The sequence below is a fragment of the Manacus candei genome, unplaced genomic scaffold (assembly GCF_025592945.1).
Source record: "Manacus candei isolate 608988 ecotype Guabito, Panama unplaced genomic scaffold, ASM2559294v1 h1tg000033l, whole genome shotgun sequence".
NCBI classification, from domain to species: domain Eukaryota; kingdom Metazoa; phylum Chordata; class Aves; order Passeriformes; family Pipridae; genus Manacus; species Manacus candei.
In genome coordinates, this window is record NW_026138081.1 from 558694 (window position 1) to 584316 (window position 25623).

The 25623-nt window shown below is 34.8% G+C and overlaps 1 protein-coding gene across 3 annotated transcripts in view; it reads right to left on the minus strand.

Annotated features, from left to right (window-relative positions):
• The window catches only part of DPH6 (diphthamine biosynthesis 6), a 198317-nt gene that overhangs the window by 53824 nt on the left and 118870 nt on the right, over window positions 1-25623 (minus strand). For all 3 annotated transcript variants that reach the window (XM_051791781.1, XM_051791782.1, XM_051791783.1), the window contains one exon: window positions 9708-9950. In XM_051791781.1, coding sequence (XP_051647741.1) covers window positions 9708-9950 — 243 coding nt within the window. The remainder of the gene's footprint in view (window positions 1-9707; window positions 9951-25623) is intronic.

Sequence of the window (25623 nt, forward strand, 5' to 3'; positions counted from 1 at the left end):
CCTGTGCTGGGGCCCCCAGTATGCAGTATGCAAGGGATACCTGGATGCAGTACTCCAGGTGAGGTCTCACCAGAGCAGAGTATAGGGGCAGAATCCCCTCCCTTGACCTGCTGGCCACACTGCTTTGGATACAGCTCAGGATACAATTGGCTTTCTGGCAATTAATTTAATTTTGAATTTGACACTTTTTAGTGGAAAATACATTTACATTCTATTCTATGCATATGAATACTTTTGAGGTAAATGTTTGTTTTCAGCAGGGTAGTCAGTTACTTTCATTTTTCAATATGGCACAACTGCAAAGAAAGATCAGTTAAATGGCTGACAAAGCGGATATTGCCCACAGATTTAAGGGAAGGACCCTCACTACTGAAGTTTGATTAAGTTGGAGCAGTTCCTGAAATCTCAGTTTTCTGATTTTTATGGAGCTTACATTGAAGAGATAAGTTAAAATACCCCGGAAAAGGAAGAGATCTAGAATAGCTACTTGGTACTGAACATCAAACTACTTGTTGGAAGCACTGACTTGGAAGGAGTGTTTGTGATGTCTGGAAGCTATTAACCTGCTACAGTTTTAGGAAGGACCAGTTGTTAATAAAACTATCTATGTAGGCTGGGGTGATAATATGGCTCTTCTTTCAGTTCTGATCAGCAAGATAACTCATCCAAAGGAGAACAAAAAAACTTTGAAGGTGATGATTATCCTGAAATTCCATCCTTCATGCAATTTGGACTACAGTTTAATAGGGAAGTTTCATGAGTGAAAGCAAGACCTTGATCATTTTTCAACAAAAATAGCATTCTCCCCTCTATAATGAGGCACTGACAACAGGTACTCACTTCATGGTTGAAACCCTTTCACAGTCATCACACATTAGACTTTCGACCAGAGGTTCTGGCCTAAGCAAACAATGGATGCATATATCCACTCTTGCTTAGCAGAAAAGTGACAGGTTCAAAACAGAATTAATATTTTCAGTGGAGGAGATGAAGAAACACTCAAAGAATTCTTATAAGGGAACTGCTGCAGGGGAAAATCAGTCAGCCTGGATGAACTAGGTTGTTTACCACCCTGAATAACTTGACATGCATTTCTTCACTGTGTCTACCTGAAAAACAACATTCAAATGCATGTATATATTACCTGTAAATGGCAAATAAGCTAGTATAAATCAGTTTGTGGAAATCAGAGAGTTATGCTGACTTATGCCAGCTGAGAATTTGATTGTATCTATCTACATAAATGTTCACACAAGAAATGCTCTCCTTTCTTAGTTTCCATTGTTCATATTTTTTTTGTATTCTACAAGTTAAATTTTGCATACTGTTTAGAGCACCATACAACCATATGACTTTTATACACATACATATTCAATTTCTAATAATGGCTTTAGTTAAAATCATGTAGACTGATTCATTGTTCTTTTTGTTGACTATACTCTTTTTTAAAATTCATTAAGGCTCCACTTACGTTACAAATAGAGTATCATAGTCTTCCTTTAAGAAAAAGTTAAAGTGGCAACCCTTTCACCTCCCATTGTGGCCCAGTGTCAAATGGCAGACTATTTTCAAGGACCTCTGGAGTTCCACTATCTGCATTTGACCCGTGTTAAATATTCTCACTACAGTTGCTTCAAATGAATACAAAAACTTTGCCTAATCTGAGCACAGGGGAAATGAAATACACTAGGCACAAGATGAAAAACCCACTACCACTGTGGAATTTAATGCACTGTGTGTTCTGAAGGTGGGCCATAAAAGAAGCCTGGTTTAACATATCAAACTGTGGAACATTTGAAATAACACCTAGTAACAAAATAGATGTTAGAAACTTGATGAGACAAAAAAAAAGGAAACAGAAACATGTATTTTCTTCCTACTGAATTTTTGATAGGCATAGGTACTGGCTGGAAGCAACCATTTTCAAAAATATTTAGTTTTCTTCTGATAATACTACGAATCATATTAATTAACCTACATGCGATTTTATTGCAATGTAAATGTAGCAATGTTCTAATCTGTCATTTTTACCTTTGTAATACTCGTTATTTCTACTACTCGTATTTTAACTGTTCTGTTCAAGAAACTTGTAAAAGAAGGAGACCAATTAAATTGATATTGCCTATACTATTACCTCCAGGACACAGAATTTACAATACTGTTCGGAAATCTAACAATTGTATTAAACAAAGATATTAACCAATACATATAATAAAATAGACAAAAAAGTGTACCTGAATATTATGGACTTAGAAACATCTGCTCAGCATGGTGAAAAAAGTACATATCCTCTCAGAGAAACATGTTTTTTTTTTAATATGCCATTTTAAGTTTTATGGTGATTTCCTCTATAGGTAAAAGAGGATCTTAAGCCTCTGTCCAATCCTTCGCATGAAGAGAAATCTTCAACTCCTTCTATTCGAGCATAAGTTACTTCTGTTCTACTTAAGATAAAGTGTCAGAGAATGCATGAATTTTATTCAAATTCATGACAGTCTGTAAACTTCAAATAGTACAGGAATGTCTGAACAATGCACAGACTGCTGTGTTACAGATGTATGATGCCATTCTAAATGACTGCCATGAAAACACAATAATTACTTCAGAAAACAACTGCATGTAATTAGACAGATTCTGGTTTAAGATTCAACTTGTTTATAACTTGGGACTTGTGCATTATTTCATAGGCAAAGTGGAAAGACACCGGGTAGCATCAATGGTATTTACAGGAGTGTCAAAGGAGGTACAATACAGGGGCTCCCTAGAATGGGCCCAGTGCCCTAGATGACTGCTCTTAGATATTTTAAAAAAATCCTAGCTCAGGCTCATTTACATCTTTTGACATATAAACAGTTTGTATATCTGGCCCAAAAGGTTTAAATTTAGATTTTTAAATTTGGCATCAAGTTACCCAAGTGCTGAAATAAACATGGAACCCATTCACAATATATATCAGATGAAACACTGTGAATCTTTTTTCCATCACTTCTGCATTACACGCTATTAAGACACATATTGTCAACAACCTGACTGGCATTCCTGACAGAATGAAAGTCAACTGTAGCACTCTTTGCTGGATTTGAAACAATCATGGGATCACAGCCACTCATCCTGAATGCTTACCATAAAAAAGCTTACCAAAAAAAAAAAAAGCAAGCTTCTGTCAGAAGAAGATAGGCTACAGAACTTTTAAAGTTTGCAGTACATTTGCTCAGAAATGTATTGGAGGGAGAGGACCAGACAAGTAACGTCCAAATACAAGCTGTGTTATAAAAGTCAAAAGACATATTTTTTTCACAGCATGGGAAGTATTTCACCTGGTAGAGTTTTCATTAATGAGGATGGAAAATACATTGGCAGCTGTCTAATAAAATAGCTCAGAGTGGAATTGATCTATAATATCATCATTTGAAGAAAAAACAGTTTGTATAAAATGACTCGCTAAGGCAAAAGATATAAGCTAATGGCCTTAGAGTTACTAATACATCTTGCAATTACATTAAATATTATCTTTCCATGCAACTCTGTCTTCTAAGCTTAACAAATACATAGTTTTCACCATCTAAAAATCTCCCTTCACCAATATTTTGGGTTCACTTACAAATACAGACAATTCTAAACTTTCTGTTGGTAACAAAACAACGTGTACTAATTGTACTAGAATATTTCCCTATAAATTTTTCTTTTTATAACAAGGAAATCAGAGATAAGATTTCAGACAGTTCTGGAAGATCTGTCTCCAAGTTTTGTATATATTTCATCAAATCAAAATAAGAACTGAAAATAATTTTTTTTCATTTAGTCAGTTTTATCAACAAATGTGTTTCAAAAGCAGCAAGTGGCCTCAAAATTTTTCTGCAATGAAGTTGATGTGCTCTTAAATCACAGAAAAAAATGAATTCATAGTACTTTTTCATGGAATATACAATTGAATAGCAACAACCCAAATATCTATTACACAGTTTATCAGAATTTATGTATTTTATTGATGTAGTTATACCAAATATTGCTGGGGATTAGCAAGATGTAAAAACAATAAACCACAGCAGTTAAGCAAGCTGGAATGCCTGAAATCTTGAGACAGTACGGCATGTTTCTTCTTTGTATTGGTGAGGATAACAAAAGAAAGCAAAAACGTAGGTATTCAGAGGTAGAAAAAAAATGTAATTGTGATCCTGCCCATCTCAGTTGGTCTAGGGGAGTCTGTTGTACAGGCAGAAGTACAGTCCACCCCTTGAAATACTTGAACAAAGTACTAGGGTATGGTTCTGCATGGAAAGCCCATGGGTTGAGGAAAAAGAAGATAGGGGTGGACTCGGCTCCCAACTAAATATAGTGTTAGTACTGTCTAAATGGTACAACTCAACCCCTACTGAATAAAGTGCACACGCAAAATAAATTAATAAAATTTTGCAGGCATAGTCACTGTTATATCATTATACAATAATTATTTGGAATATTTCCATCTATCAATAGTGCCATCTGTCCCACCCAATACAAATGGACTACAACCCATCTGGCTTATTTTTTCTATTGATTACTCTGTTGAATGAGTTAGCAAAACCACTTATAAAATCATCATATTACATGACACTGTCATTAAAAGATGTGAAGTAAAGAAAAACACAAGTTGAGACTTAATTGGAAAACTGTCAGTTTTTCTTCCAGAAAGTTTAGCAATGCTATAAGTTTTTTCTTCTTAAAAAAAACCCAACAAAACAAAACAAAAAAACCCAACAAAACACAAAACCAAACCAAACCAAAAACCAAAAACAACAAACCAAACCAAACAACTAAATACTAACTACGGGTTTAGGCAGAAGTTCTCCCACTACTGTTACTACTTCTGACCAGGTATGCTAGAGAAGCTTCCTAAATGTATCTCCTCAAGAGTGTTAAAATATCATAAAGTATGCCTGGCAAACACAAGACATTGTGGAAGGTATGTAAATTAAAAATAGGGTGGAGGGAAGCTGACAATGGCTGGCAATAGTATTTGCTAATTCCAATAAGTCTTCCTAGGTTTTGGTTTGATTATTCACTTGTATAACTGTCTTAATGCTATTTTTTGCAGCCTCTGTTTTTTTCTTTTGATTTCAACCACTACTTCCCTTAACTATATTTTAATTTCTCCAATAACAAAAATGCAACATTATCCATCTACAGAATTAAATGCTTACTTTGGCTCCCTCACTCTAGATCTCAGTTTCCTTTGTCTTGACAAAGGAAATCTCTCTTGTGTACATTCAAAATGTTGCTCCAAAGATCTTTTCTTTAGCCCAGTAATTCTCGGTTGTTGTTTTGACTGAATCCTTGGTGAAGCTGCTTTCTTATCCTTTCCTCCCCACTATTTATTTTTCTACTCCAACCTTACATCCCTGCACTACATTTCACTTTCCTCTGTCACCCTGAATTGCTTTTCTAATGACACTGAGACTCAAAGGGACATATGAAGGAAGAAGAGAGAGAGAGACAGGCTGGATTCCAGCTCTAAGGAGACAACCCTTGATAACTGTGGGTAACTGGAGCTCAGGGAAGCTCAGGGGGTTATACTGTAGGGGTGAGACTGCAGGAATTGTGCTGGGAGCGCAGAAATGAGCTGCCATTAGGAGTAAGGGAAATCAGGATGACAGCAGTGGAAAGGAGCTGTCTAAGAAGCAAGGAATCATGCTAGAATAAGGAAGAGACCAGAGGCTGGGTGACTAAAACAAATTAGAGTTGCTAAGGGGTCCAGATTGCTTAGTTACTGTTTCCTCCCTCTCTTGCAATTCCCTCCCATCTTTGATGTTCACTAGACCCACTTCTCTAGTTAATAATATATAATATGTTTTCTCTGGAAACAATTTGACTATTCGGAAGCATACATTTATTTAATTTTTAAAAATATTTTAATTTATTTAAATATAATTTATCTTTCTCTTCATAACTCAAGAAGTTCCTAAAAGATAAATGGCCCCATCAATATGACAAGAAGTCTTCCAAAGTTCAGCTAAGTGTGTCTACCCTGTGGCCTTATCTCAAATGAATAACAGAATCATAGAATCGACCGGGTTGGAAAAGACCTCTGAGATCATCAAGTCCAAGCCTTGATCCAACAGCACCGTGGTTACTAGACCATGGCACTAAGAGTCAAATCCAGTCTCTTCTTAAAAACCTCCAGGGACAGTGAATCCACCACCTCCCTGGGCAGCCCATTCCAATGTCTGATTATTCTCTCTGTAAAAAACCTTTTCCTAATATTCAACCTAAACCTCCCCTGGCACAGCTTAAGACCATGCCCTCTTGTCCTACCAATAGTTGCCTGGGAGAAGAGATTGATGCCCACCTGGTTACAACCTCCTTTCAGGTAATTATAGAGAGTGAGGAGGTCTCCCCTGAGCCTCCTCTTCTCCAGGCTAAACAACCCCAGCTCCCTCAGCCTCTCCTCATAGGACTTGTGCTTCAGCCCCTTCACCAGCCTCGTTGCTCTTCTCTGGACCTGCTCCAGCACCTCAATATCCTTCCTGAACTGAGGGGCCCAGAACTGGACGCAGTACTCCAGGTGTGGCCTCACCAGTGCTGAGTACAGGAGAAGAATCACTTCCCTGGTCCTGCTGCCACACTGTTCCTGATCAAGGCCAGGATGCCATTGGCCTTCTTGGCCACCTGGGCACAGTGCTGGCTCATGTTCAGCTTCCTGTCAATCCAAACTCCCAGGTCCCTTTGTGCCTGGCTGGCTCATGTTCAGCTTCCTGTCAATCCAAACTCCCAGGTCCCTTTGTGCCTGGCTGCTCTCCAGCCACTCTGTCTCCAGCCTGTAGCGCTGCAGGGGGTTGTTGTGGTCAAAGTGTAGGACCTGGCACTTGGCCTTGTTGAATCTCATCCCCTTGGAATCAGCCCAGCTCTCCAGTCTGTCCAGTTCCCTCTGAAGAGCCCTCCTGCCTTCCAGCAGATCAACATGCCCCCTGCAACCTGGTGTGATCTGCAAATTTGCTAATGAAGCTTTGACCAACTTTGTGTCCACATCCTGCTATTAGAAGTAAATCTTTTGAGCTATATATACACATCCAGAGAACAACTCTCACACTCCTCTTTATATTATGTGCTGTTAGGTCCAATTTATTTGTGTCCTAAACGATTTATATAATCCCTTTTATGTTTTACAGACTACTGCTACCAAACACGTCAAAGGAGTCAACTGAAGTTGCTGAGCAGTATCATTTATGTAGAAGATATTTACCAGGCATCACTATTATGACAGAATGCTAATAATTTTTTGTGCTCTAAAGATAAACACCTTTGGCAGTTCTGATGCATATGATTTAGTCAGTAAGTAAAATATAATTATCTCAATCTTAACATACCATCACTTTGCTACTAAATACAGAATATTCGACAAAAGAAATGTAAAGTCTAAACCCTGTCTTTAAAACATAATTAGTTCTATGGTTTATGATGTATAGCTTAATAAAGATGAGCCCTGAGTTGAACTGTTTTATTTGCATAAACAAAACCCTTTTTTTCATGGGTGACAGAAGTGGAACAATTTCAACTGAGACACCATTTGTTCTTATTAAGTAATCTGTAGGTTGCTACTGGTTCAGGCCTTTGGCCACTGCTTGAAATACACTTCAAGAGTAATAAAATACTTTTGGTTTGGCTGATTTAATTTACTTGAAGAAAACAGACCATTATTTCATGTCATACTATCCAACAGAACTGTCTGTAGTAGCACCAGGATACCAAAATATAAACAAAACCACACAGGTAAGGGATATGACTTCAGACACACAGAAAGGCAGTATCTTACAGAATCCAGAAGGCTGCTTCTAAGTAAAAACTGCATTACCTGTTTTCACTGATTCCATGGTATCATTGAGGCAGAAATACAGCTGTTGTACAATTTATGATTTTCCAATAGAAAACTTCTATTTCCATCAACAGGACAACTGTATTTTCAGAGCAAGATAATTCCTCTCTCTGATTCCTTGGAACAGAAGTGTTTTACTGTGCTTTACTGTGTACACAAACCCTTACTAATCAAAAAACACATGTATCCTGAGGAAAAATTCAATTCCTCTGTCTGAACCTCCTATTGGCAAAATTATAGAGAAACTGGAACATCCAGCTGCTAATAACATCTCATTCCCTTTTGCATTTAGTTTTTTCCAAAGCATTTTTTGATTGTGTTGTGACAGACATTTATTCTATCTGCTAATATATTTTTTTCTTTCTGATATAGTCAATAATTAATTATGATCTGATAAGCATAGCATAAGACTGATGAACATCCTCCTGTATTGCCTGATGTCTGATTGCAGGATGTTTTTGCTAAAGATTCCTGGAAACAGTCAGGCAGCTATCTCTTCACAGGAGTATATGGAGGCAACAATCCATTTTTTAAGCTATGGCTTGAACAATCAAAAAGTTACATGGAATAGATACTAGTAATAGCACAAAAGTAAACAACCTCATCAGTATTTTTCATGTAGTTAAAAAAAAGAAAAAAAAAAGAATGTACTGCCTAGTCATATCAGTAAGTGGAAGAAAAAAAAGACCTCATAAAGAGTACTTGGTAAGTATAATAACTACGGAGGACCCAAAAGCTTCTATCTGGGAAAAGGAATAGTTTCAAAGGACTGGCAAACATCACCAATCTATCCTCCAGTCATACATATTATAAATCAGAAAGCAGGTAGGCTTCATGGTCATGGTACATGTTACTAACCAGTCACAGTGTAAGAAACAGAACTGAACTTAAAAAACTGAATCTAGTCTTGGAGGAGTAATAAACACTATTTAAGAGGGTCCTTTATTAGTAAATCAAGTTGGAATGTGTAAACATCTAAGTGAAGTCTACATCTTTACTCAGAAAGACAAGTGCCTAGTGCAGAGAACAAAAGTAAAGGCAAATAAAAGGAAAGTTTCAGGTGCCTTTTTTCCTTCTTCTATGGCAATATTAACATATGCTATGCTTCTAAGCCATGTGTTTCCTTGAGAAAACATAATAATTAGGTTATATTAAAATATACAGCAATTATGTAGTTACTATTCTCATTTTTATGCATTTGTGGAGAAGTTACGTTTTTTTACAAGATTTGTGGCCACTACCTTTTAATACTGGCAGGGAGTTCCATGGTTATTTAAGAAAGTGGCACAAAAATAACAGAAATTATTATGCTATTATTATAAATCACTGTGCAAATTATTAAATTGTTAAACTAGGGTTAACCAATAGACGAACATGTCCTGATCTGGTCTTAAAAAGTCCAACTGAATATAAAGCAATAATGAGCAGCAAATTGTTAATTTCAGTTGTCATGACAATAGTGCTTGTAAGAAAGAGTGGGGGAAAAAACCTCACTCATAAAAAGTTGAAGTAAAATGCCCAGTTCTTATTATGCAAAAATATATGAGTAGAAGTAATTCAAATGAGGTATTGTTCACATTTTTGTTAGAGAAATTGACTGTTCTTTAAGAGTCCTTTAACACAGTGCTTTGGGGAATTAAGACAAAGTTAGTGGTGAATATAACTTTCTATTATGCCATTTCCTTTCTCGATTGTGCTCAACCATTTATAAGCCAGAACATAACAGATCAATCAAACCATATTGTATCAGCTTTACTTGAACCTCTCTGAAATGTACTGAGAAAATTCTGATATTACTACAAGACTTAAAGGGAAAAAAAAGACAACCCAGAAAGAAGAAAATGGATATCACAGCTACCTTTTTACATTCTCTTAATTTCTTCTGCCATAGAGAGTGAGCAATAGGAATGTGCTTGCTGTCAGTTACATAGCAGCTGGCTGTGATGACGTGGTGGAGAGCAGTCTTCTGGCTCATAGCTTGAAGAACTCGCTCAACATGACGGAGCGAAACTACAGCCTCTGTCCGTATGCCACCACTAACAAGCTGCATCGTACAAGGTACTAGAGCAATCTGTCCAGCACAGTAGAGAACATCTCCAACCTAGAAGAGAATAAAAATAAGTAAATAAGATTCTAAGAGTTTGTAGAAGACAAGGGAAGCACATTTCTATTTTCAAGGTAGTTTCTTTCAATAGTACTGTTCTTTGCCATCATTTGTCACAAATGGAACAAACATGCCAGTCTAAATATAATTTTATAGGGATTTAACTACAATATAGAAACACAGCACTGCAATAAACTGCAACCTAACAGTTAATACATGAATGTATGTGTCAGCTCAAAACAATAACATCTGATGTTATGGACTTTTACAGCTGCTGGATCACACTGATGCCCCAACATAGTTAAATAGGTTCTTGCTTTCTTTTTTTGAGTCATGATGCACATTATATTTGGTTCAATGCTATTTACTTAAACATCTGTCTTAAGCTTTGTTTTATGTAAATTCTATAAGAAAGTATCAGTACATATCTGTAACACCTTTAGTAAACTAATTAAAAAATATTACAAAAGTATACTTGCAGAACACCTAAAAGACTATGTATGAAAAAAAGTGATGATATTCCACAAGAAGGTAAAAGGAAATTGCAGATTGAAAATAAAAGTAGAAGAATGTTACTTGAACAAAGAGATGGGCCACCTTTTGAAAATGGAATTAAATGGGTGGCCAGATATGCCATCAATATATATTTTAAGTTGAGCTGCAATGCAGTTACTTTGGGCTGATTTTCCAATATCTTCCCAGCAACACTCTGAAGACCTACTTTTCTAACAGCAGCCAGCAAAGGAAACATTTATTTTTACTATTCAGACATCTCCAAGATTTATTATAAAATCTTAATGTAAATATCAAACTTTTCATCATCTTATGCTGCACTTCTCTAGGAAGTCTGTGTCTCTCCTAATGAGTGAAACAGTAAATTTTATTCACTATCAAAAGAAAACTAAGTATAGAAGTGGGAAGTAAGGTGGGCGTAAGCAGCTTTGAAGTCAGCACAGCAAGAATTTTGCTAGGAGTAAAGAGACGGAAAATGGACTGTGCAAGAAATCTTTGGAAGAATTTTGCAGAACTTGCTGTATCAAATGTAAAAATTCCTCAGAATTACGAATAATTAAAAAAGAAATCTGTGTCCTAGGCAATGGCAATCAAACCATGTGACAGACCCATATGCAACTCCAAATCTGTCCTCATAACTGTCTGTGTCTCACAAAAGACTCACACATGTAACTATTGGAAGAGTATCTTATACAATTTGGCATACAAGCTCTATGATTAGCAGCTGAAGAGGGGGAGGAGGTAGAGAGGAAACATAACATATCAACTGACACCCATCAACTATTTAAATTGTTTAAAATATCTGAAATATTGTTTGATAATGCTATGTATAATCCTGAATTTGGAAAAAAGTATGCAAGCAATATTTTGATTTATAGGAACAATTTTTTTTTTTCAGTGCTATTTTAAAATACATGCCACTGAACAAGGGAGTCCAGCCAGCTACCAAGTGGCATACTGACAAGATGAGAAACAAATTCAGGAAGATATGATTCAGAGGGGCACAGGTTTGTTTTTAAAGCAAACCATTCATTTTCACCTCTGCAAAGTGAAATTCATGCATTAGTCAAAAACTCCAATGCAGGTAGTTTATACTTCTACTGAAAAAAAATCACATTGGCAGTATTTCTTCCTTTTCTTCCCCTGTTGAGCTGCTGGTTTTCCATGCATCGCCCATGTTAATTATTAGGTAGACAGAAGAGCTGTTCAACCAGTTCACTTCCCCTATTCTTGAACAGATTGTTTGAGACATAATATGAATACTAATTAACGATAAAATATCTGTCAGTGTTTTGAAATACAGACCAAGATAGCACTTTCTGAAAGTATCCTGGACAGTTCTGATACAATTAGTCCCACTGGTCATAAGCAAGGTCATAAGAAAATCTCTGAAGGATTTGAGCAAAATTGGCACCACTTTTGGCTCAGATTCAGTGGGAATTTTGCAGAGTTCTTTAAAAATCAATTGAAAAAATCCCTCTTCTCCTAACATACTTGTTTGTATCTTAAGATGCAATTAACAGAAAAACAGTGGTCCTAACAAGCCACCATGTTATGAAAGGGTGGACACAAGGGGAAAAGGGTCAATAAATGGCCACAGATTTGCAGGAACTGTATTTCAGTGGGACATAATTTAGGATAAGGGAAGGAGGAGTGACATCCCAGTGACTCGGTCAGAAAAAGCAAGCATAAATAATCACCAGGGACAAAGCAGCAAACCACTACAAACACCACTTTAGCAGATTTCAAGAGGTCATCTTTGGAATGTTTGAAGCATTATACAGAAAATTGTTAGCAGAGTAAAAAGCATTTAAAATAGGGAAGTCATCATACTATCTTGTTCACAGCACTGAAATCTTACAAGAGGAGCTGTCACAATGTATGGTGTCAGTCCTTGTGTTGTGAAAGTGTTCTGCAAAACCCTGCTAGAACCTTGCAACAGTTTATCTTTTTGGAACATTTACGAGGATAACAGAAGATCTTTCAGGCTATAGATTCACGGTGTATCAAGTCTAGAGAACTTGCATATTCAGTAAACTCAGCATAGAAAAAACTTACAATAAAAAAGATCTGTATTGATCCTTAAAGGATCTGTATTTATACCGCGGATGTCTCACTGGTAATTTGATTTTCACTGCAGACTATACACATATTTCCAATGTTTAAATTTCATTAAAGACTTGGCAAACAAAAACAAATAAACAAGCAAAAAACCCAACCCCAAACAAAACTTCATACTGCTGAGATGGTCCCTTGTACCAATTTATTTCCCATATAGCTCCACAGAAGTAAGCAGGTTATAAAGGGCACCTCACCTGATTCCACATTTCTTCCCTTTTTATTTTAATTTGTATCACTGCAAATTAAATGAAAGGCGAGTCCTAACAAGTTAACATAATATTTAACATCTGTTTTGCTCAGTTAGCACAACTGAGTTAGCATAATGAAGGGAGTTCAGTGGACAATCAGAACCTCAGAGGATGCAATCCATGCTCTCATAGAAAGCTACTATCTTGTTGAGAATTACTACTACTTTTCATAGTGTAGCTGTGTTGCAGGGATAATATAGAGCTAGATCACAACTAACACAGATGGAAGCCAGCATAACAATTTTTTTTTCTTTTTTTAAAGCTGCTTTCACATACTAGGAAAGCAGAATGAAAGCATCTATAGTATCATGGAAAGGAACAGTCAGAATAACACTTGGTGCCACTTTGAACTGTGAATGAAAAAGTTATTAACAGTATTGTAAGTTACCAAAAGGACACAACATATCTCCTACAAAATATAAATCAGGAAAAGAAACAATGAGAAAAACAGACTTAACTGAACAGAAGGATTATGTTAAGCTGCTAATTAGCAAGAGAACACTGCTATTATTATTGCCTATAAAGAAACAGATGTAATAGGATACCTATAGATATGCGCTGAGTTGTTTCTTTTTTTAATTAAAGGATAATAGTAACTATGGAAAGTTTATGAAACTTTTCCAGCTCGTATTACTAAACTTGCTAGTGATTGACTGACATAATATAAAAATGTCAGGGAACTTCTAACAGAAGGATCAAAAGCATTCACTCACAGATATTTAGGTGAATGCTAATAGTTGCACCACATGAACAAATTCATGTTCCTTGAAAAGGATAGAGTCAACATGCAATCAGCCAAATCTTTGCTATGAATGCAGTTTGGTGACTGAGTGACTGCTGCCCTTTAACAGGTCAGGGTGCACAAAAGGTTCAGCGACCCCCTGACCTAACAGTGACACGACCCACCATTAGGTTCAGTCAGTGTAAAGCAGCAGAATTGACAACACGCTAATAGGCTGCCTCTGGTCAGCCATGGGTACCTCTGACCTTAATGAAGACCTAAATCAATTAATACTCCAGGCAATAAAGACCTCTGGCTGATTAAGTTAGATAGAAATAATCTTTTCTAAAGGGATTAAAGCTGCAAGGTGGTGAACTTTTTATTTAATATATGATAATCCTTTCTTCCTAGGGCCCTCTTATTTTAGATAATGACAGCAAAATTGCTTTTTGCAATGTGAAATCTTTTATTCAACTGCCTAATATGAATAAGGTTTTAAAGGCATCGTTTAGACAACAGTAATTGAAAAGCTTTGAGTTCATACTATGAACACAAATTGTATCTGACTAACATGGTTCTAATATACCACAATCTTCAATATAATACACATGTTTTTCTTGAACTGTTGCAAATTTGTAGTCTAAAAATTCTAGGATTGAGTTGATAAAACATAGTTTAATTTGGTACAGGCTTTCTTTTGAGAAAAAATGTGCAGTTACCAGCACCTAAAAGATGAAGGATATATTCCTAAATGAAAAATAGTAGTAAAAAAAGTTACTTTGACTAAAAAAAACTTTGACATTTGTAAGAATCCACACATAACTTAGTCGAGTGTTTGCACATCATACTCAAAACTTCAGAACTTCCCTTTCCATAAAATAATATTTTTTCCTAGTTAGGTCAAAAAGTATAATCAATAGCATATTATTACTATTTTACTGAAATAGCTGTAACATTGCCACAGTTTTCAGAGATTTATAATTCAATTTTCAAATGCTGTGACTCCATTTTGCTAATTGTCATTTTGGGATGGACGTTTCAAAATGTATTTGATCACCTACGATACGAAACTACAAAACACTCATCTTTTTGAATTGCTCTTCACTATTACAGTTTATTTTATCAAAGGATGATTTAATTTTTCCTCTTTGAACTTATATATTTGCAGGTTGAAAATTCACAAAAATTTTTTTTAACCAAGAACTGAAATAAAGTACTGCAATTTCAGAGATGTTAAATTAGTTTGGTTTTTTTTTTTTTTTACTCTGCCGTTTAGCAAAATTAAGATACATCGTGCCACAAAGTCATATTTGACATGGCACACAGTGTCATAATGCTATCAACACACCTAAAACTTTTGTGCATTTCCTAATTTAAATTATACCAAAGAGAAGAATCACATCATGCAGACACTGAGCAGCACAAAACCTAGCAATTCTTTAAAAACACTACAACTCAACAGTGCATCTAAAGAAGCCACAATATTGTTATGAATACTGAATCAACATAATGATTACCATCTATTCATACTCTATACTGCCCAATTGTAAACACCTCTGCAATCCTCTAAAAATCAAATAATTCAAATTGAGCCTTTTGACTGTGCTGGATTTACAGCAGGCAATCTCTTTTAATAGATTCCTGAAGATCTCTAGTACCCTGAAGTTTAACAAAATGCTATATGCACAGACTTGAGAGGATAATCAGGTCAAAAAGCTTAAGAGAAGGTAAGATCAAAGTTTCAGCTTCAAAATAATCTTTTAAAAACTGTTACATTCTATCACAGAAAACTGTAATATTTGCATACATATTTTGGGCATATATGTTGGTTATATTTAAATCTTGATCAATGCCAAATCAATTTTATTCTGCTCTATGACTGACAGAAATAAACCCCACATGCTTCTGATCTACAGAAGACAAAGATTCAGAAACTGAAATTTTAAAAAAAAAATCCATCTCAAAAACTGTCATTCATATTCCAGTGGAGTATAAGACATAAACCAAAAATAAATGCAGCTTCCAATAAAGTGGGTGAAAAAGGCTTCCCATCTAAAACATCCACATGGGCATGACAAATAGATAGTCTGAAATCTTCTCCATGAGTCTTGATTTGGTCAACTTGGAATCTTTAATAGAGAGAGAGGAAACAAATAAAACAGAGGTAAAAATATTGTTTACTTAATGTGCATATTTTGGCCAATGTCCTGCACTAGTACAGAGCGTACATATTTTTCCTTTATGGAAAATTACAGTACACAGCTCGAAGACTTAATTGTCATAGAGGATAAACTGTTCTCCCCATCCTGATGGGTGCTTTTTCCTAAACAGAAAAAGAGCAGTCTCCCTACTTTAAAATGAGCAAGATAACAAGAATATTAATCTTTGATGCATTTCTTCCTTGGGACAGTGGAATTCTAGTCTTCATGACTATTAATCTGTCACCTTTTACAAAGCCTACCATTCCTCTCATGCTTTTGAAAAAAATCACAAGTTCTCACACAACCACATTAGCAAAATCTGCCAACTGTGAAAAATTGCATAACACTCAGCCTTATGAACATACCTTATCTACAAGATGGAGTAAAAGCTCCAAATTGATTAACACTTCCTCATTTATTATTCGGATCACTTCAAATAAAGATGCTAAACAAAACAAATTAAAAAAATCTACTAAGATGAGTTTATTCCTTAACAATTGGGGTTGGGATGAAGAATGAGACACTTAATCAAATCAATATTTACTAGGAAAACTAAAGGCATTTTCAGGGTCCAGACAAACAAGGTGGAAAAGACTAGTATCCAGCAGTGTAAAGTAACAGAAATGACTCAACATGGACATGAACTATTGAGCAATGGATGTTCCATTTTTAGAAAATGCTTATTATGTCCACTGCAGGTGATTGTGGTTTTTAGTGAATTATATATAAATAGATAGGGGAGGATAATGGTTATAATTCATATGGATTCCTAAAATACATGATAAGGCATATCTGGAAATGATTTTTTAACTCTCCTAATTATAAATGCTTTTAACTAGCTGATAATCTGTAAAGAGAGAGTAATGAAAATGCCAATATACTGAAGTGGGGTGCCGTAGGGATTGGTATTAGGCTTGATTTTGTTTAACATCTTCATTAAGTCAATGGAAGGAGGGATTAACAGGATGATAATGAAACCCGCAGAGGATAACAAATTGAAATGTGCAGCAGTAGAAATAATAAAAACGGACACAGATAGGTTTGAAATGAAGGCAGGCAATAAGAAAATGAGGTTTAGCTTAGGAAAAATGAAAACTCATGCCAGAACATATGGCAAAAATATTTTGAAGTACAGATATTCAGAAAAAGGGAGAAAACTTGACTGAAGAACTGTTTAACAGTTTGTATTAAATCATAACTGCTCTTTACTAGAAGCATGTTCAGCATAGGACAAAAGAAGATACAGACTCTGTTCTATGACACGGGTCTAATCAAAGAGTAAAATTTTTTAAAATTCCATGAATTGGTATCATAACCTTTACAAAAAGTATGGTTTCCCTATTTCAAAAGCAAGACTAAAAGATCAGATCACATCAAAGTTTCAGATGATTCTTCAGAGCTGTTTAAGTATTTTTTTCTATAAGTTTTTACATTTAATCATTATCACTGATTTTCACTTTACAGCCTAGCATAGCAGCATTCAAATTATGATAAGTATCTTAATCTGCCAGGGTAAAGGTGTAAAAATCAAAAAACCTCTCTTTCCCCCCTTCTGTTAAGTGGAAAATGTCGACACCTTACATTAGATTACCTAAGTATTCATTTGGGGTTCCCACACAGTCCATTTGTGGTTTTACTATTTATGACTATTATCCTAAATTTATTCAAATAACAACAGCTTTATAATATATCGGCATTGTTTCTTTGTCAGTTCTGCATTAAAAAAAAGAAAGTTATAGCTCGCATGTTCACATAACAGTCTTTCCTCCTCGATTTCTACATTTTTCTCTATCTACACTTACAATTCATAACACTTATACCATCCTTCCTACATTTCCTGAAGTTTCCTCTAACAATGTCCACTTACACTAAACTAAATCATCAGTTAAAGTATCACTGCAGTGATAAAGTAGTCCAAGAAGACACTGTAGAAATTTCTAGATTTAAGTTTCTATTAACTGTTCAAAGCTGTACCACTCTTCTGGAATTCAGCATCCAAGGAGAATCAAGACGGCAGTCATAAAATCCTGTGAAGAGTGAGTTGGTTTTTTCCCTTTCCTACCTGTCTTTATAATACTTATTCATGCCAACTGTCAAATATTTTAATGTGATTATAAACAGAAGAGGGACAGCTAGGCAGAGAAAATACTCTGTACTGAAAGGTGAAAGCTGTTCATCACACAACAGTAATTCACAGTGTATGAAACACATTAACACCGTGACATTCTATTCTTACAGAGATTTTGTTCCCAGCCATCACTTGGCTTAATATTCTTACTCGAAATATGCTTTTCATGAATGTCATTGGTTACCTTAAGATGCTCATTTGTGATAACTGGGAGACAGGAAAGAAGTAGTTGAATAAAATGAAGAAGCAGGTAACTGAAAACAAGTTGTCTGTAACTACAGTACTACTAAGCTAAAAGTAATAGTTCTGATTCTAGCCACATAGTGTGGTGGGGGTTTTTTTGTTTTGTTTTGTTTAATTGTTTGTAGTTTTTGGTTGGTTGGTTGGTTTTTTTGTGTCTGTGGTTTTTTGTTTCGTTGGTTTTTGTTTTGTTGTTTTTTTCGTTGTTTTTTTTTACCCATCCTCTATGTATACCTAGTCTCACATAGATTTTACTTATATCTGTGACTACCTAAACAATAATCAACATTAAAACACCTTAATATATGACAAAGATTATTTAGTGGAGAAGTCCAATTCATAACAGGTATATCCACCATTTCCCAGTGGAAATGAAAGGAAACTTATTAATGCAACTAGATATACCTGTACAATATCCATAATACTAATGCATATAAAATATAACCTACATGATAGAGTGTTTACACTGTATATCCTTTGTCTATTTATTCATATTTCAGTGATAATACTTCCTTATACAGTAGAATATTGTTATCTAGGGATACATCTTCCAAGGCACATTTTCAAGTCAGGTTCTGATTATACTCATAAAATCTGAAACTTTCAACAAAGATGTACAAATATACTTAATATTCTTGGCCAAACTAATGTCATATTACCTTTCCTGCATCATCAATTAAATGAAACTTGACAAAGAAATGAGTTTGGGTATTAGGGATTCCATAGTATCAGTTGCAAAGTCCCACTAAATCCAGCACTACAGCAAGAATTCATAGTTAAAATTCTGTGTTCTGAGCAGTAAGATATGACCTGATCTACAAATTTGAAGAATTTGTAATTTGACAGTGATAATGCATTATACATTCTCATGTAATCTGAATTACAATGTTCATGAAGTGCAATCCAAGAAACAAAATGCATGTCTTTGTTACATGAGTGCTATTACCTATTCTAAAATTTAAAACTTAATGGAAATTACAGAAACACAACAACAATCTCAGAAATTCACTACATACACTGATCCACACATATTTTTACAACTTCTATTTGTTGTATGTATAAATATTGACCTTTTATCAGAATTGCAGTGTGGAAAATATCCTTACACAAAATATCATTAAATTCCTAAACATGCAATGAGGCATTTTTACCATGTAGCTTTCAGTGGGCAAATATCAACTTAAATCAGCAGCACTTCATGATAAGAAGTTACTTATTGACTAAGTGGTAACCTGTAGCATTTAAAAATTAAATTTCTGTAAAAAATTTTATTTAAATTCTGTGTTACAACTGGACTATAACTGTATTATAATAATATTCTGTACTACAACACATATTCATTTGGGTATGGAGTTACAATCTTGCAATCTTGCGTTATACATTCTCTAATTTTTTCTGGTGTTTTTTGTGTGGTTTTTTCCTGGGTTTTTTGTATGTTCAGCTTGCTGTTCTCTTATAATACTTATTTTCATGGAGTTTTCTAAATGGTTTAAAAGGATAATAGTTGGGAACTGGAAATTGTACTATATTGACAGTATATCAGTAACTAATGAATTACTAATACAACCTGTATCTCATGTTCTGCCGTTCAAGCTGCAATCATCTTTCTATCCATCTTACATCACAAAGCAAGGTCAAGAACCAGTGCTTGCAAATTTACCATGTGCTTGGCCCTTTTGTTTGCATTATTAATAAGAGTAGATATTTTGGCTAGCAAAAACTAACTGCAGAGTCAAGTCCTCTGATATAAAAATGGGTAGAAAACAAAGCGTTGAAACTAAAAGAGAGTAAGTAAGAGGAAGGAAGGGGTAAAATGCATCAAGGAATAATACAGCGATTAGGTTTTCAGCTGCAATATTGCTGAGATCCATGCTCAAATCTCTTCTTTTCTATTTTCCTTTTGCCAGATAATGACAATGCTGTGGGCACTCCAGGAAGCACATCTTTCAGTATCTTCTGTTGGACCTGTTCTAATTTGTTTAAATAAACCCATAGTCTTGGATGATATAGGATGGAAAGATCCTACTCTATGACCAAAAGCACTAGTTATGATGTGCAAAAGCTTTACAATGAATATTAAATCAAAAATGACACATTCCTGATTAGGATTTCTATCTTGATAGTCTAACATCATCCAAAAAGAAATGATCTACTGAAATTACATGTATTCCAAACTGCTATGAGATGGTCATTGTTATCTTCTTGCTTTTTTAAATACTAAGCATTTAGCACTCTGAAAGATACTTAAGATAAGCCTTACACTGCAGAACATTCAGACCAATGATTCTGCACGAATACAGTTTTTGTGCAATATTCTTGTTGAATATCTTCAACAAGATGACAAAATAAAAATCATGCAGAGGTGGTAGTTTTTACCACATTTTTGCAAACAAAATAAAAATGCTTACATAAACCTAATGTGAATGTGAGATGGCATCAAGAAGTTCTCTTTGAAGTATAATGGTTAAAACTTAAGGACAGAAATGATGAATTAGAAACAATATTGATAATATTGCTATCAGAAAATCTCTGAACTTCAGTTTAAATTTTGCAAATAACCAATAGAGTAATTCTTCAAAAACAAAGGCTGTATCAAACTGTACAAATTGAGCTGAGAACATTTTAAGTATTTAATATTGCTTTTTGAGCTTAGGAAAATTATAGGTGCATCACTAAAAACATGACCTTGTGTGACAATATAAATGTCTAATATTTTGCACTTTCAGCCCAACAGAAAGAGCTTCTAATTATCAGCTAAACAGTGCCTAGTATATGAAAAGTATGCAAAAATGCCAAAATTTCCAATGATGGAAACTGTCTTATGTAAATTTTATATTTTATTTATATGACATAAAAGATTGAAGTTGCACAACTTGGCTGTTCATCTACCAGTTTTAAGTAATGTTTTAGGGTTTTGTGAAAAGACTGTTCTTTGTTGTTAAAAAAAGTTTGGCCTAAATTCAACCAGCAAGAATTATTTTTTATGAAGTCCAGTGATGTATAGTTAACATACAGCATCTTCCAATGTGTGATTCCAGAGTTTGCACTTGTCAATATAACTGTTCATAGCATTTGACTCTAAAACTCAGGGTTCCTGCTATTCAGACCTGAAGGAGTTAACTCTTATAGCTCTCCAACAAAAAAAACAATTACATGTTTTTGTGGAAAAAAATATCACATGCTGATAGTGAATAATTAAATGCTCAAACGAAAGAGAAATGAACTATTTCTGTGATGTATGTTTTGAGCTTCTAATAGCTAGTCTGATTCTTAAAAAAATAGCTGCACTAGAATCAGGAAGGGAACTAATGGGGAATGAAGAAGGGCATAAAAGAATAATGCCTGAAATATGAAGAACAGTGGAGATACAGAGTTATTCCAACTGATATTTTTATTTGTTTATTTTAACGCTAACTCATGGTGACACGGACGTTTATGTAAAGGAATGTTATTTATTGTACACCCTGATCTTGTAAGGTGGTATAATGCTTTGATTTTATACAAAATTTAGTAGAAGCAGAAATTGCTCCTTACAGGACTAGGCTCTGTATACAGAACAAGATAACAGTAAAATTCAAATGAAATAAGCCCTTTAAAACATCATCAGAGAACAATAAACCAGCTCAACACTTTCCTAATACAGGAAATTGAGAGTTAACCAGTGTACCCAATTTTAATTTTTTTTAAAGGAGGAATAAATCTGCTATAGGGAGCTGGTTTGATAGACCTTTGAAGGTCTTCAAAACTCTCACTGATATGTTATTCTCTAAAAAATATCCCCATAATTCTGCTGTCTCCCATAATTCCTTGCCTCGAGATTCATCTGTCAACTTTGATGCATCTTTTAAAGTACCCCTCCAAGCCTAAAAACCATGACTACAGACCACAGAAGAGAACTCTATGCTTTGAAACTATCTGATCAATCAGAAGATCATTTACCTGCAAGCATTATTTGGTGAAGCTAAAGCGGCACATCAACCAGCAGCATCTGAAGGCTGAGGCAGCAAAACGTCAACAACAAATTGTCATTGGCATTCCATTTATGAACCTTCAAACAGCATCAGATCTTTTCCATGGGAAACCAGATCAGGTCAGACTGGAACTGAATATTTCTTAACAAGCTAACCATCAAAAGAACTTACATTTTGAATAAAAAGGCTATCATTTGTTGATTTGAATATCAAAGGGATCCACTGCAAACTCCCAGTCTAGAAAAGCCTCCCTAAGCTACACCAGACAGGTGTTTAATAATCTATTATTAAGGCACTATTTTAGGTTACTCAGAATCATAAAAAATAGCTGCAACTGTGAAGCTGCAAATGGGACTGCACAAAGAAATGAATGCTATTAACATACTATTAACAATTCAAAAGAATGAGTTGACATACCAATCAAACTTGTTAATTGACTGTCAATGGCCTGTCCCTGAATATACAACATGACTGCATTATATATTTCAAATGCTGACAGGAAGACAGTTTCATTTGCATTAACTTCATAAACTGATCAACAACCAAACTGCCACATACATTTATAATGGGAAGCTGAATCATTTCAATATTCATGCAGCTCTGTAATTGTAAATTAGGTGCTGGCAAACAATACAATACTGTACGTATTCTAAAATATCCTAAATTTCTCTGACCTACTTTCTTTTTTATTTTAAAAGAGCAGTGGAAAAAAGTTGTCTCTTACGGAGATGATTATTACTTTAATTTATGGTTCATGCCTTAGGCAAAATTTGTTTGCAACCTAGTTTGCAACTATTGTTTATAACTCTAGATGGATAACTGGTCCACAATATATGAGGCACACAAGGTGATGTAAAATTTTTCTTGCTTTTGTTATGTGAAGTGTAAATGCCATTAAAATACAAAGTAAATCTGTAAAAAAAAAGTGAGTGAAAATCTGTACTATTTCCTTGCTATGACACAAAGCAGATGTCAGCACTGAAACCACAGAAACTTTCTAATTAGACATCAAAACATGTAATTTAAAGCGGAAAGCACTGTTCTTGCATATCCTTCCCTATGTCCTGAAATTTACTGCCTTCACAGGTCCTGTCTATGTAAAGTATGTTTCCTAAAAATATCTCATAACTACACCCATTCAGTTTCATAGGGATTGACAGTGATAGCAGCTGAAAAGGCTGTGATAGTGCTGCCATTTTAGCCAAATTGTTAGACGTACTCTGAGCAAAGTCACAAACCACAGGAGTTGAGAGCAGAAGTGCTTCTAGGTCTTCCATATTCCTGCATGCATTTAGCAGTCCAATGGAAATGACCAAGGATGAAAACAACAGAAAGAATTCCCAATAAAAGGCATACGCCAATATTCTTCACTTTTCCTATTTAGGATCTTATCCTGCAACACTTAATATCTTGAACTTCTGCTTGCTGAAAAATACAGTTCTAGCTAAGCTAACAGAGAGGCCTTCCAATGCTGTCATTAATGACTGTGTATATGAGTATCTATTTTTACAACTTAACCATATAGGGAAGATTTTTGTTTTTATTTGTTCTTGAAGTGCTATTGGCATATTTATAAACTGTTTATATAGAAATGGTAATATCTCAGTCAATCTCAAAATCCAAGAAATGAAGCTAAACAGAAATGTCGCAAATGCGGATTAAGTCATGAGCGTCTGAAAGTGTTCCACTGAAGGCTAAGTAGTAATTGATGAAAAATTCAGGAGTTGTCAGGTCAGTCACATTCCTTCTAAATCTGTATGACCCGGAGGTAGTATAAGCAAGTTTTAAACACCTCAACTGTAAATGCATGTTGTCTTCTTTCCCCCTCTTTTATTATTACTACTTTCATCCTGTCAATCCAGCAGTCACTTCCCTGGCTTTAAAGTTATTGCAAGAAGGAGCCAAGCATTACACACCATCATAACCATACAGACATCATATAAATGTCCAATAAATCTGCAGTCATGGCAATCTTCTCCTGCATTTCCTTTCAGATAAACAATATCAGAGGATGATTTTTCTGCTATATAGGCGAGCTGTTGTATTTTAGATTTTATTATTTGTAGTATAGATGTAAGACTGAGAAGCAAAAAGTATTCACATTTATTGTTCTAGCAACTGCAACTGAACAGTGGAAAGACTAACAAATGGAAATAAAAAATCTTTAGAAAAACTGAATATAGTGGAGTCACCGGGGTGATGGCAGTCCCAAATCATCCTAACGGGTAATCACGAAAGATTACTTATACTACAAACTAGATATTAGCTTTGATATCTTCCCTGAAGTATAAGCTGAGTAACTGTCATACTGAATAACATCGTATGATGGATACTGCTAAGTTCTTACACTGATGAAACAAGGATCATTAAAGCTTCAACATTCTTTCAGGTAACCAATGTAATATAAGCTGTATGTGATTAAAAACATTTAAGACATGAAAAGTATCAAGGTAAAGAACAGTTCATTACTCAAAGGATGTAGTATCCACAAACTCAGTCATACTTGAAGTACCTCGTCATTTATTATTGCTACTATTAGTCATACACAACTACAGTGAATTCAGCAATTCATGCTCCAAAATTTATAAACTTTGATCATAAAATATATACATAGCTAAAATACATGCACATATAAATATTACTGTAGCAAAAATGATGGATGTTCATGTTTCAAAAATGCACTTGATTAATTCTATGAAACTACAGTTTGTCTTCACTGCTTCAAAATTTACATTTGAAATAGTCACGTTCTAATTTACTCAAATACATATTTTCAATGAAATTTTCACTATATTAGTTGAAATCTTTGAGACTCTCAATAGCCTGCGGCCAGCACAGCTTTTGTAGATGGGATAAAAACTCCTGTTGTTGGGAAGAATAAAACTTTCTATCATGCAGATCAAGTCCCATCCACGTGGGAAATGGTGCTTTATTGAAGATCAGCATGAGACTAGAAAACTAATTTGGACATAAAACTTGATTATCACAGAACTCATGATCGTTATCTTTTAATCAGAAGACAGGTTTCTCAAACTTTGCTGTCTTTAGAAAGCTCACAAAACATTACAGACATTTTATAAGACAATAAAGATTAAGTCAAACCTACACATACACTGTTGGTTTTGAATGTGGATGGTGAGTATAAGAAATGTGTAACCAGCGTTTTTGCTGAATGTGTTCCTGTCAGCTGCTCGGCGATTAATGGTAAGATCAGGACTTGTATTATACTGTACTGCAGAGGTACAGGGGTTCAAGGAAATAATCTCATTCCAAGTTCATAACAAAACAACAAGCAGCTTAACACAAACCTGTTTGCATTTGCTATTTTCATGGAAAAATTGCTATGAACAAGTAAAAAAATTATTGTAACAAATTTATTGTAACAAAGAAAGTATTTATTTAAGACAATTTCAGTGGATTAGATGCCTAACAAAAATATTCTACCTTGCATTACATTCCTGTTTACATTCCCATAGAAGAAATATCATGAGATCTGCATTAGTCTGGATCATTATCACAGCTCCTAA